This window comes from Myxocyprinus asiaticus, chromosome 36, assembly GCF_019703515.2.
Source record: "Myxocyprinus asiaticus isolate MX2 ecotype Aquarium Trade chromosome 36, UBuf_Myxa_2, whole genome shotgun sequence".
Taxonomy (NCBI): Eukaryota; Metazoa; Chordata; class Actinopteri; order Cypriniformes; family Catostomidae; genus Myxocyprinus; species Myxocyprinus asiaticus.
The window spans coordinates 28,201,869-28,213,914 of NC_059379.1; the positions used below are offsets into that span (position 1 = coordinate 28,201,869).

A 12,046-nucleotide genomic window follows, 5' to 3' on the forward strand; every position below is an offset into this window, starting at 1 on the left:
AAATATTCTGCTTTAGTTCTCACTAATTAAATATATTTTGTTAGTTTTTATATACAGTATGTATAGGTTGCATATATACTCAAAAAAATATTTCAGCCTTTTTTATAGATTTATGCATTTAAATTTTCAAATTGATTTAATTTTTAACAAAATTAAACTTTAAATATTTTTAAATTCTATTTTATTATAAGATTAAAATGTGTAAATCTTAAAATAAGAGTGTAGGTTTTACACATTTTACATTGTAATAATTTTTAATTATTAACTCTTTGACTGGTTTTAACAAACCAGTCCTGACAAAATATTCTGCTTCAATTCTCACTGGTTAAACGTAGTTTTTATTTTTTATTTTTTATTTTTTTTTAGGGTTTACACTTTTCATACTGCAATAAATTTTAAGAACTTAAAATTTGACTGGTTTAATTTTATCAAAACAGTCCTGGCAAAATATTCTGCTTCAGTTCTCACTAATTAAACACTCAGTTGTTTGTTTGTTTTTTTAGTTTGTTAATTTGATTTACAGTTTTTATATTGCAATTAATTTTAACAATTAATAATGTGTCCTGCTTATTTTTATCAAACCAGTCCTGACAAAATATTCTGCTTCAGTTCTCGCTAATTAAATGTATTTTTTTTTCATAAGTTGTTAATATGATTTACATCATATGTTTTTATAGTGCAATCATTTTTAATAAGTAAAACTTTGTTTAATTTGATCAAATCAGTCCTGACAAAATAATACTGTGAATCAGCAAGCACATTCTTGTGTGATTCCTGAGCAGAAATGATATGCTTCACTTCCACAAAGCACACTGAAGAAACCTGAATAATCACCGCAACTCTATGGCGTCATTTTTATATCACCAGAACTTGAATCTGAAAAAGCCTCCGAATTCACGATCTTGAAAAAAGACTGCGTGTAATTTGATGAACATTTTTGCTGTTAATTTTAAATATTTGAAAATATTTTGTGTGAATTCACCTCAAAAAATTCAGGTTGTGAAATTCAAGTTTTTATTATTCAAGTGGTGGATTTCAGGTCATAAAATTCAGGTCTCAATATTCTGGTTGTTGAATACGGGTTGAGAAAATCAAGTGGCAAAATTTGAGGATGACATCCTGGAATACAAGGAAGAGAAAACGAATGTTGATGTAATCCATCTCTTTCTCTCTCTTGGACAATCACAAAGTGATGGAGTCATTTTAAATGAATTGATGAATATATACAGTATATTATACATATATAGCAGTAAATATATACAGCCTACATTTTTAATAATGTGCAAAACGTCTTTTCTTTGCTCCTTGGCAATTCACATTGAAGGAATCTGCTGAAAAGGCCATTAAAATTATTCAAGATCCCCAGTTGATCCTAATGTGATGTCTCAGCGGTACATCACTGTAAACATCCCACATTCAGAAGTTTCAAATGTTTCTGTGTTGTTTTGTGGTCTGATTAATTACAAAACGTCTGTGATGACCACTTATGAATGAATGTAAGAGCTGCTTTTAACTCATGAAGAACACAAAAAGCGAAAGCATCTGAGGCAGTTTATGACTAATGTTTACATTGTAGTCTGGCGGTGTGAATAAAGCCTGTGCTTCATAATCTTATGTGTTGTTTATTGACCAACATTAGTATATACACAAAAAACATACTGTAAATTGACATTATAGTGTCGTTTTTTTAAATTATTATTATTATTATTATAATGTGTTACAATCCATAGTCTGGGTGTTTAGAACTTATATACATGAATGAACATAAGAACATTTATACTGTATTTGATACACAGATAACTGAAATGTCTAAATAAAGTATATAATACTATACAAGTGTTATATCTCTGTTCTCCCCCTTCATCGTTGCCTGACTTGGGTGAAATGAAGCCCTGTCACTTGAAAGATAAAACTTGAATGAAAGAAAAAGAAAATGTTGGCTCTGGTAAGTAAACAGCAATCTCCCTTTTTCAAGATTTATAAATAGAAACAAAAATGCTGCTGGCATTTGTCGCATCCCACAGCGCAGCACACTGTCTGAAAGTAAATTTTGGTCACAAAGGCAGCATGATCATACAGTGATGTCACATGTAACAGGTCAATATGCTCATGTATTATTTCATGCATGCTTTACATGAAAGACAAAAGAAACTATAATGGAATACTGCTGATGATTAAACACACTCTGTTGTTCTCTGAAAGCAGAGAAATTAATTTTTAATATATACACTGGAGGCCAAAAGTTTGGAAAAATGTACAGATTTAGCTGTTTCTGAAGGAAATTGGTACCAAAATGGCATTCAACTGATCACAAAGTATAGTCAGGACATATGTATAAAACAGCAACATCACTATTTGAACAAAGTCATTTTTGATCAAATCTAGAGAGGCCCCATTTCCAGCAGCCATCACTCCAACACCTTATCCTTGAGTATTCATGCTAAATTGATAATTTGGTACTAGAAAATCACTTGACATTATATCAAACACTGCTGAAAGCTATTTGGTTTGTTAAATGAAACTTAACATTGTGTTTGTGTTTGTTTTTGAGTTGACACAGTATGCAATAGACTGGCATGTCTTAATGTCAATATTAGGTCAAAAATGGCAAAAAAGAAACAGCTTTCTCTAGAAACTCATCAGTCAATCATTGTTTTGAGGAATGAAGGCTATACAATGCTTGAAATTGCCAAAAAACTGAAGATTTCATACAAAGGTGTACACTACAGTCTTTAAAGACAAAGGACAGCTGGCTCTAACAAGGACAGAAAGAGATGTGGAAGGCCAGATGTACAAATAAACAAGAGGATAAGTACATCAGAGTCTCTAGTTTGAGAAATAAGACACCTCACATGTCCTCAGCTGACAGCTTCATTGAATTCTACCCACTCAACACCAGTTTCATGTACAACAGTAAAGAGAAGACTCAGGGGTGCAGACCTTATGGGAAGAACTGCAAAGAAAAAGCCACATTTGAAACAGAAAAACAAAAAGAAAAGTTTAGAGTGGGCAAAGGAACACACACATTGGACAACAGATAATTGGAAAAGAGTGTTGTGGATCTTAACCCCATTGAGCTTTTGTGGGATCAGCTAGACTATAAGGTGCGTGAGAAGTGCCCGACAAGACAGACACATCTATAGCAAGTGCTACAGGAAGCGTGGGGTGAAATGTCACCTGAGTATCTGGACAAACTGACAGCTAGAATGCCAAGGATCTGCAAAGCTGTCATTGCTGCACGTAGGTGATTTTTTTTTTTTTTTTTTGATGAGAACACTTTGAAGTAGTTTAAGAAGTTCTGAACATTGTTTTTCTAATTGTAATGGTTATTTTTCATGTTATTAATGTCCTCACTATACACTGTGGTCAGCTGAATGCCACTTTGTTGAATAAAAGTAAAATCTGTACATTATTCCAAACCTTTGGCCACCAGTGTGTGTATATGTATATTATATTTAGTTATATAAATGTTCAACCATTTTTGATCTCACAACCATTTAACAGACATATAGAAATATATCTTGTATTATTATTTAATACTTATCGACTAGAATTGTTTTTTTTTTTTTTTTTTGTGCAGACTTGCAGTTAAAAAGAGGTGGTTTGATTATTCATTTCCACTGGTAAATGTCCTTTGCCCTTATCATAATGAAATAAGTTTCTTGATGAAACTTGCTGTTAGGTGAAGGACCCAATTTACTGATTAAGTTGATACTTTCTTCAAAACATATGAATAAAACATTATAATAAGTATCCCTAAAGTACACCTTTTTGTGTTTTCACAATGTTGTTGTCACAGTTGTTTAAAATGACTTTTGAGCTGTTTCCATCGCTTTGTGATTGTCCAAGAGAGACCCGTATTCAACAACCTGAATATTGAGACCTGGATTTCACGACCTGAAATCCACCACTTGAACAATAAAAACCTGAATTTCACAACTTGAATTATTTTTAGGTGAATTCACAAAACTATTTTCAAATATTTAAAATTAACAGCAAAAATGTTCATCAAATTACACGCAGTCTTTTTTCAAGATCGTGAATTCGGAGGCTTTTTTAAATTCAAGTTCTGGTGATATAAAAATGACGCCATACAACTCACACTCATGACAACGCTGATTTTAAATATCACAACTTCAATGAAGGTGGGCATGAGACCGTATGTTTTTTCCTTGAATGACATAACCAACAAGCAGGACTGACTGGAGATGCTGTTGCAGCCAATCGCAAACGCTCAAGCGGCCTACATGTCTTTGAACAAAGACGAGCGTTTCGTTAGCCAATCAGGTTGAGCTTTTCTCAAAACGAGGCGGGACTTTAACGGAAATGGCACGTGTGATAGCCAATCAAAGCCATGAACAATAAGCCATCTGCCAATCCGCGTTGAACATCGCAAGGATTGCGTCGCCCACGGTGCTCAGTTGAATTCTATCGCCGTCCATTAAAACAGCCGACTTGGAAAATACAATATCAAAGTGTGCTCCGTTTTACCAGAAGCTTGCTTGCTTGTATATCATCATGGATGACATATTCATGAAGTAAGGATACTGAGAAAAGATCTCCGTATGTGTAACGCACGCATCTTCGACCCTGTCGTGGCTCACTGCATTGCCTGGCAAAACGGAACAATTGGTGGATAATTCTCCTCGTGACTTAAGTTGAGCATATTTCATCGCTGAAATACATAGAAACACGAATGTGGCTTCTGTCATGAGTCCGGCCGGGTGCTCCCATGTGACCAGTTTTAAAGTGGAGAACTGGAAGCAGAATCTGCGGGTCATATACCAGTGCTTTGTGTGGAGTGGCTCTGCTGAAACCAGGAAACGCAAGGTAAATAAAATACATCGGAGCCCAGTGGTGCATTGCATCGGCCCATCCTTCTCGATACCAAGTCGCAGTAGTCTCTCAACCACAAATGGACGTGTGATTCGAAACGATAGTGTTTTATTTCCCTTGGAATTGTTTTTACGGAGGGATAGGATTGCATGTCCATCCCTGCTTGCTAGCCTACGTGCACACAAGTGGATGGCCTGCGCAGACTCCTTATGCATCCGTTGCACAGGGCTGAATGTGGGTTTAAACATGCTATTCTGCTGCCAGTGCATTAGTTGCTTTAGGAAACCAGTGAGCAGTTAAGTCTAATTAGTACGGGATGTCATTTTGCCATGACACAAGTGCCAGCAAATCTCAATGGATGCATGACATCCATACATCACTTTCCCTGGGTCTAACTGATACAAATACTAGACCTACCAGGCCTAGAAATCATCGATTACCCAATGCAGTTTTCTTTTTCACTTTTTATCATTAGCGCATCTGTCTGTGAACCGGCAGGAAGAAGAACGGTGCCTAATTAAGCTTCTGCTTGAACTCCGTTTTTAACACTTGCATTATTATATCACTGATGATGCTTTAAATGTCATATAGCCACACTGTCTCAGTGTGTATGAGCAGCACGCGGCCCTCGCGACACTGACGAACACGCTCGCGCGGAACGATGCAGAGAGACGTCGATGATGGACTGATAGGACAGTTTTTAATCACTAACTATCCTCACTTAACCCACCTCTCTCTAAAACAAACAAACAAAGGGTTATCCTGAACAAAATGTACATCATGAGTCCTTCAAATCAAAGGAAATGTCAGCTTCCATATCTTTACAGTCATAGTCGTGGAGTTTCTCAGGGTGGGTGTGATCTCGTGATCCATGAAAGGAAATTCAGTCTTCCGGTTTAGTTTAGGGTTGATTATTTTAGGTCACACATTGATTTGAAAAAAAAAAAAAAAAAGACTTTGCTTACAGGTCGTTTGTTTATATAGGATTAATGTAACCATTGCCTCAGCATCTGGTTAATTCAGGATTGAGTGATTCATCATCACTATTGAGTTTGTCAACTGAATTTTAGGTGGGAATGTTTTCTTCACTCTCTTATTGTATTGTTCTTTATCATACAAGAAATTATTAAAAATGAATGTTATTTTTTGCATTATTAATCATAAATTGTCTTTGTCGATAGACGAGCAACATAAACATTTCACGGTAAGCATTAAATTTACATCTCAGGGTCTCTTCCATGGCTGTAAATGGCATAGACATTGAGGGAGGGGGAAACATTTCTGCCAAAATTCAGATTAACTGTCCACCGATATGGGTTTTTTCAAAGGCCGATACCGATGTCTAGAGAGTAGGATGGCCAATGGTCGATAGAAATGCAATAAACATAATACAATTTAACAACAGTAAATAAGATGTACACATGTGAAACAAACACATAATTTATGTAAGTAATATTTACCCACATTTGCATAAACTTGAAAGAAAAAACCTTGAAAACAGAAAGTTTTGACTATCCATTGACAAACCTACTAGCAGATTTTGAAACTGATTCAAGAGAAAGTTAACACTTTTGTTAATCGGCCAAGCGAACACTGTTATAGAGCGCAACAATCTGTTTAAAAATCCCATAAAAATTTTCCATAGACAAATTGATTTTCAACGATAACTTTTATCAACATTTCAAGACAGACCTACCTTGAGCTCTGAGGTTGTTCATTGATGGTATATGCTTCTGTTGAAGCCATCCATCTGCATTATTTCAACTTCATCATTTAAATAGCATGTTTGATAGTTGTTTACCAGGAATTCCACTATATTACCCATGGTACAGCAGAGAATGGTTCACCAATCAGAGAACCGCAGCCAACAAAGCCTGCAAAATTTGCCTCAGAGCAGCCACCCACTCTCATGATGCACTGTGAGTGACGTACTCGAGTCGGTCTCCTTTTCCCTTAAACTGCTTCTCTAATTGGACATATCGGAATATTTTGCAATAAACATAAAATATATTTTCATTTCTATACCTATAATCAACAACTTAAAATCAATAGTTTGATATATTCGCATCATTTGATATTCAGTTACATCATTCGAAATGCTTTATGGGGTTGTAGTTTGTACCCTCGTGAAAGACGATAAGTACACAGCTTTGTACCTTATGTCTTTTTGTCTGATTTTCAAATATTTTTTTTGTCTCAAAACAAAGTTTGTGTTGTTGTGATTCACCTCGGAGCTGATTAGTTTGGTTCATAGCTTAGAACTCTTTTACAGAGTATTTTATGAAAAGCCTATGGGGAAAAAAAACAATTGGAAAAGTACTTCAGGGACCCAGACGCTGAATAAGTGGGTGGGGCACTATTGCACTCTATTGGCTGAAGCCAATAATCGCAAAAGGGCCAAATATCGTTCAATTAATCTGCCTGACCGATATATTGGTCTAGCACTAGTTATGGGTTTTTCAATGGTTCATTCTTGGAGATAGTTGTACCTGTGCACTTTAGGGGCAAACTGGTATGTAGGTTGTACTTTGCTATATCTGACCTATTAGACACTAGATTGCTCATCTAGTGCTCTTTTATTTGATACCTCGTTGAGGCTTGCTCAGCTGGTTGAAATGTGAAACAGGAATCGCTCAACGCAAGATGGATTTATCCATCTAACCCAGATGGATCTGGACCTATGGCACGAAGAGAGGTAATTGCTGGCATCCCAGCAACGGTGAGAGAGGAGTAGACAATTTATTTATATAAATTCCGCACATGCATTCCAAACTACATCTTGATGTAATCCTTCCTCATGATCACATAGCGTGTTGTCATGAGCTGAATGGGGGGCTAAACAAAAAGTGTGATGTAAATGTAAAATGTGACGAGACTGCAATATACCAAACAGACTCGTGCAGCGCGTGCAAGCCATTCGTGCATCACGAGCTGGCAGTGCTTCACTTTCGGTTAATTGCAGAGTAAATGCGCCCGCTTTGCTTCGGTCAGGCTGCGCGGTTGACAGCCTACATTCCGAGTTTCATTTGTTTCTTTTTGCTTTACATCAAGATGGAATGCAGGTGAAAAAAACTTCATATAAATAAAATAGCCTGCTTCTCTCTCGCTGTTTCTTGCATGCTATGATTACCCCTCTGTTTGATTTTGAAAAATGTATGACATAATATAAGAAATATTTAAGATTGTGAAGAAAGTTCGTGATCAGTAATCAAATAAGCAAATTTGTGACATTAACTGTGTCAACTCATTTTGTACAAAAGGTCAGGTTTTCTTCAATTAAAGCACTTTCACAAGATGCTCTGTGAAAATTCACATGAAGGATCATGATTATATCATAATCATCAGGTTTTGCAAAAAAATTTCACTCAAACTGTTATGCCGATAATATCATTTGTAATGAAAAATACACGATTGAATTAAAATGCAAAATAGAAACATTTTCACAAGTGGACTCAAACTTCGGAAAATCACATACATGCAAGTTATTTATTTATTTATTATTATTATGGGGGGCGTCGGCACAGCCATTGACCAGGAAAATAAAAAATGGCACTCAAAAAGGTTGCCGATCCCTGATCTATCCTTTCAGTTGCATTTTACATGCAAGTACTGATCAAAACCCATGCGCCCATTTCAGAAATGTACTCGCAGATAACGTCAGGGTCCACAGATCTGTGGAGCACAGGTGGGAATGGAGACACACTCGCCTCTTATCTGTCCTGTTGTATGCAAGAAAGGACAATAGCAATATGAGGAGCTCAGTAAATGCTGGAGAGGCATTTTGCCAGCACTCTTGTTTGCCCCATCCCCCTGCTGCAAAACATCATATAATAAAAGGCCTTTAGTGGATACATTTTGCTCCAATACATAGTCTCAAACTCAGATGACATGCCCACAGACTGACCACAGTCTGTTCACTGACCGACTGTGTGCAAGCTGCAGCACACAAAACTGAAAAGCACCTGAGAAAATCGCAAGCTCCAATCAGATTGCCCAACTGCAACACAGCTTTCTGGAGTCGGGGTATACAGGGTTTTATCAGTCCACTGGGAAACAATGTTGTGTTTGAAACTGATATCATTAGAGCTTGTGAGGAAAAACGAATCACTGGATTTGCCGAAGTTTGCAAGGTTAGAAGTATGTTTTAGGTACTTAGTATCAAGTATACTATATATCCAACATTACAACTATACAAACTTTGATTTGCAGCAAAGATGTATTAGAAAATTGGACAAAAAAAAAACAAAAAACAAAGGTACAAGACTGTGTACTTAATATCTTTCATGAGGGAATGAACTACAAGCCCATGAATCATATTTAAAATATATAAAACTATTGATTTCATATTGTCGATTAGAAGTGTAGAATCAATACATCTTAAGGAATAGTTCACCCAAAAATTAAAACTCACCCTCATGCCATCCCAGATGTGTATGACTGTCTTTCTTCAGCAGAACACAAGGTAAATTTTTTTTAGAAGAATATTTCAGCTCTGTAGGTCCATAAAATGCAAGTGAATGGGTGCCAAATTTTTGAAGCTCCAAAAAGTACATATAACCATCATAAAAATAATCCATACGATTCCAGTGGTCTAATTAATGTCTTCTGAAGCGAAACGCTAGGTGTTTGTAAGAATTAGGTCAATATTTAAAACTTTTTTTTTTTTTTACTAAAAATGTTAATTTCCGGCCAGCTCATTGAGGAAGGTGGAGTTCAAACTGCCTCTCGTGTGACATAAGCATGAAAGCCTCCTCTGCATAGGTATTCATATGTAGATCCCTTATTAGCAGCTGTTTCTGTGGATTGCTATACTGTTTCGAGACAAAAGGAGTTTATGCAGCGGTCTGAGCAAGGAGCTCGGTCTAAGGCATCTCCTCCACTCACTTGTATTCAAACCAATTCAAACAGCTCTCCTTTTTGACCGTTCCAGGATGGTGCCGCAGTTGACATATCCAAACCAGCCAAATGAGGCATCTATGCACGATTATGTATGCTCTTCTGTTGTAAACAACACTGCGCTTCAGTTTTTTCCCCCGTATTTCACGTGTCGGTTCTCGCACGAACTTGACAATTTGCTTGACCTTGACCCTCATGAATTTTTAGTAAAGTTTTAAATACAGGGCTCCAGACTAAAAAAATGACTTAGGAGCCATTGGTTCCTAAACTGAAATAAGGAGCCAAATGGTTGTTTTTAGTCACCAAATCATATAACTGCTCGATTTAGATTGCTGTTCAGAAACAAGATAGAAAGCCGAAGAAAAGGAAGACAGCTGATAATCCATTAATTGGATGTTTAATAACAGTATATATAGCTGAAAATATAAGTTTGCATTCCCTTTTGTCTCATAAATGTTCACACCCCATCATAATTATACAAATATAAGAGATAAAATATTTTTTTATTTGATACTGCTCTTCATAATCTACATTACAGATAATTACATAAAGTAAGCATATAGTAGTTTGTTGTCTTCTTGAGCATCAATGAATGTTTGCACCTTTTGTAATAGTTGTGTACAAGTCCCTCAATTGTCAAGTGTCTCAAGCTGGATCTTATATATACATACAGTTGTGCTCAAAAGTTTGCATACCCTGGCAGAAATTGTGAAATTTTGGCATTGATATTGAAAATATGACTGATCATGCAAACAAAAAAACAAAACAAAACAAAAAAACCTGTCTTTTATTTAAGGATAGTGATCATATGAAGCCATTTATTATCACATAGTTGTTTGGCTCCTTTTTAAATCATAATGATAACAGAAATCACCCAAATGGCCCTGATCAAAAGTTTACATACCCTTGAATGTTTGGCCTTGTTACAGACACACAAGGTGAGACACACAGGTTTAAATGGCAATTAAAGTTTAATTTCCCAGACCTGTGGCTTTTTAAATTGCAATTAGTGTCTGTGTATAAATAGTCAATGAGTTTGTTAGCTCTCACGTGGATGCACTGAGCAGGCTAGATACTGAGCCATGGGGAGCAGAAAAGAACTGTCAAAAGACCTGCGTAACAAGGTAATGGAACTTTATAAAGATGGAAAAGGATATAAAAAGATATCCAAAGCCTTGAAAATGCCAGTCAGTACTGTTCAATCACTTATTAAGAAGTGGAAAATTCAGGGATCTCTTGATACCAAGCCAAGGTCAGGTAGACCAAAAAAGATTTCAGACACAACTGCCAGAAGAATTGTTCGGGATACAAAGAAAAACCCACAGGTAACCTCAGGAGAAATACAGGCTGCTCTGGAAAAAGACGGTGTGGTTGTTTCAAGGAGCAGAATACTTGTTGACCCCTCTCCAAACATAGCACTTATGGTTGTGACCATAAAGCTCTATTTTGGTCTTGTCACTCCAAATTACAGTGTGCCAGAAGCTGTGAGGCTTGTCAAGGTGTTGTAGGGTATATTGTAACCGGGCTTTTTTTGTAGCATTGGCTTCTTTCTGGCAACTCGACCATGCAGCTCATTTTTGTTCAAGTATCATCGTATTGTGCTCCTATGTATGTGTTGCCAGATGGCCCAGACACAGAGACTATAAGAGTGCAAATTGAATGAAATCCCAGATGCAGTTTATTGTGCTACTCCAATCCCAATCAATAATTACCAGAAGAAAAAAAGTGGTACACAATACGGGACTTTTAATTATAAAGAAGCCGAAATACACATGGGACTCTTATTTTGTAATGTCTGCACTCCCAGTTGTGAGCTCATTGATGGCTGATTCGCTGAGATTGATAACCTGAGGTCCTGAATTCAAACCCTCAGTTATGTTCGGGTGATTCATGAAAAAGATCCGGTTCAAAAGAGTCATTTGGTCACGACTCTCTCGTGCTGGGTTTGTTGTTGTTGCATGCAGTGCAGTGAGCTCGTCATCACAACAGAACGGGTGAAATACGGTGCGAGACACACCGGTTGTGCACGCACTAAAGATGTATTCAGTAACTCATAAAATGATATCTGACGAAACTGCATATGAACGCACACAACCCGCCTGTCGCCAGTGGCGACTAGATTTTAAATTATAGTCACAATAAATTATTTTGGTCGTATTTGCAACCATTTTAGTCGAAGTCTGGAGCCCTGAAATATTGATCTATATCTTAAACACACCAAGCGTTTCGCTTCAGAAGACATTAATTAAAGGTGCTGAAAGCGATAATCGTGTTCTGAAGCTTTCACGTGACTGAGACGTTGAATTAACCTCGC

At 36.6% G+C, this 12,046-nt stretch overlaps 1 protein-coding gene across 2 annotated transcripts in view; it reads left to right on the plus strand.

Moving 5' to 3' along the window:
• The first annotated feature begins 4,381 nt into the window (after window positions 1-4,381).
• LOC127426629 (ubiquitin carboxyl-terminal hydrolase 22-like) overlaps window positions 4,382-12,046 on the plus strand; it is a 68,268-nt gene continuing 60,603 nt past the window's right edge. For both annotated transcript variants that reach the window (XM_051673558.1, XM_051673559.1), the window contains exon 1: window positions 4,382-4,830. In XM_051673558.1, coding sequence (XP_051529518.1) covers window positions 4,711-4,830 — 120 coding nt within the window. In that variant the 5' untranslated portion in view covers window positions 4,382-4,710. The remainder of the gene's footprint in view (window positions 4,831-12,046) is intronic.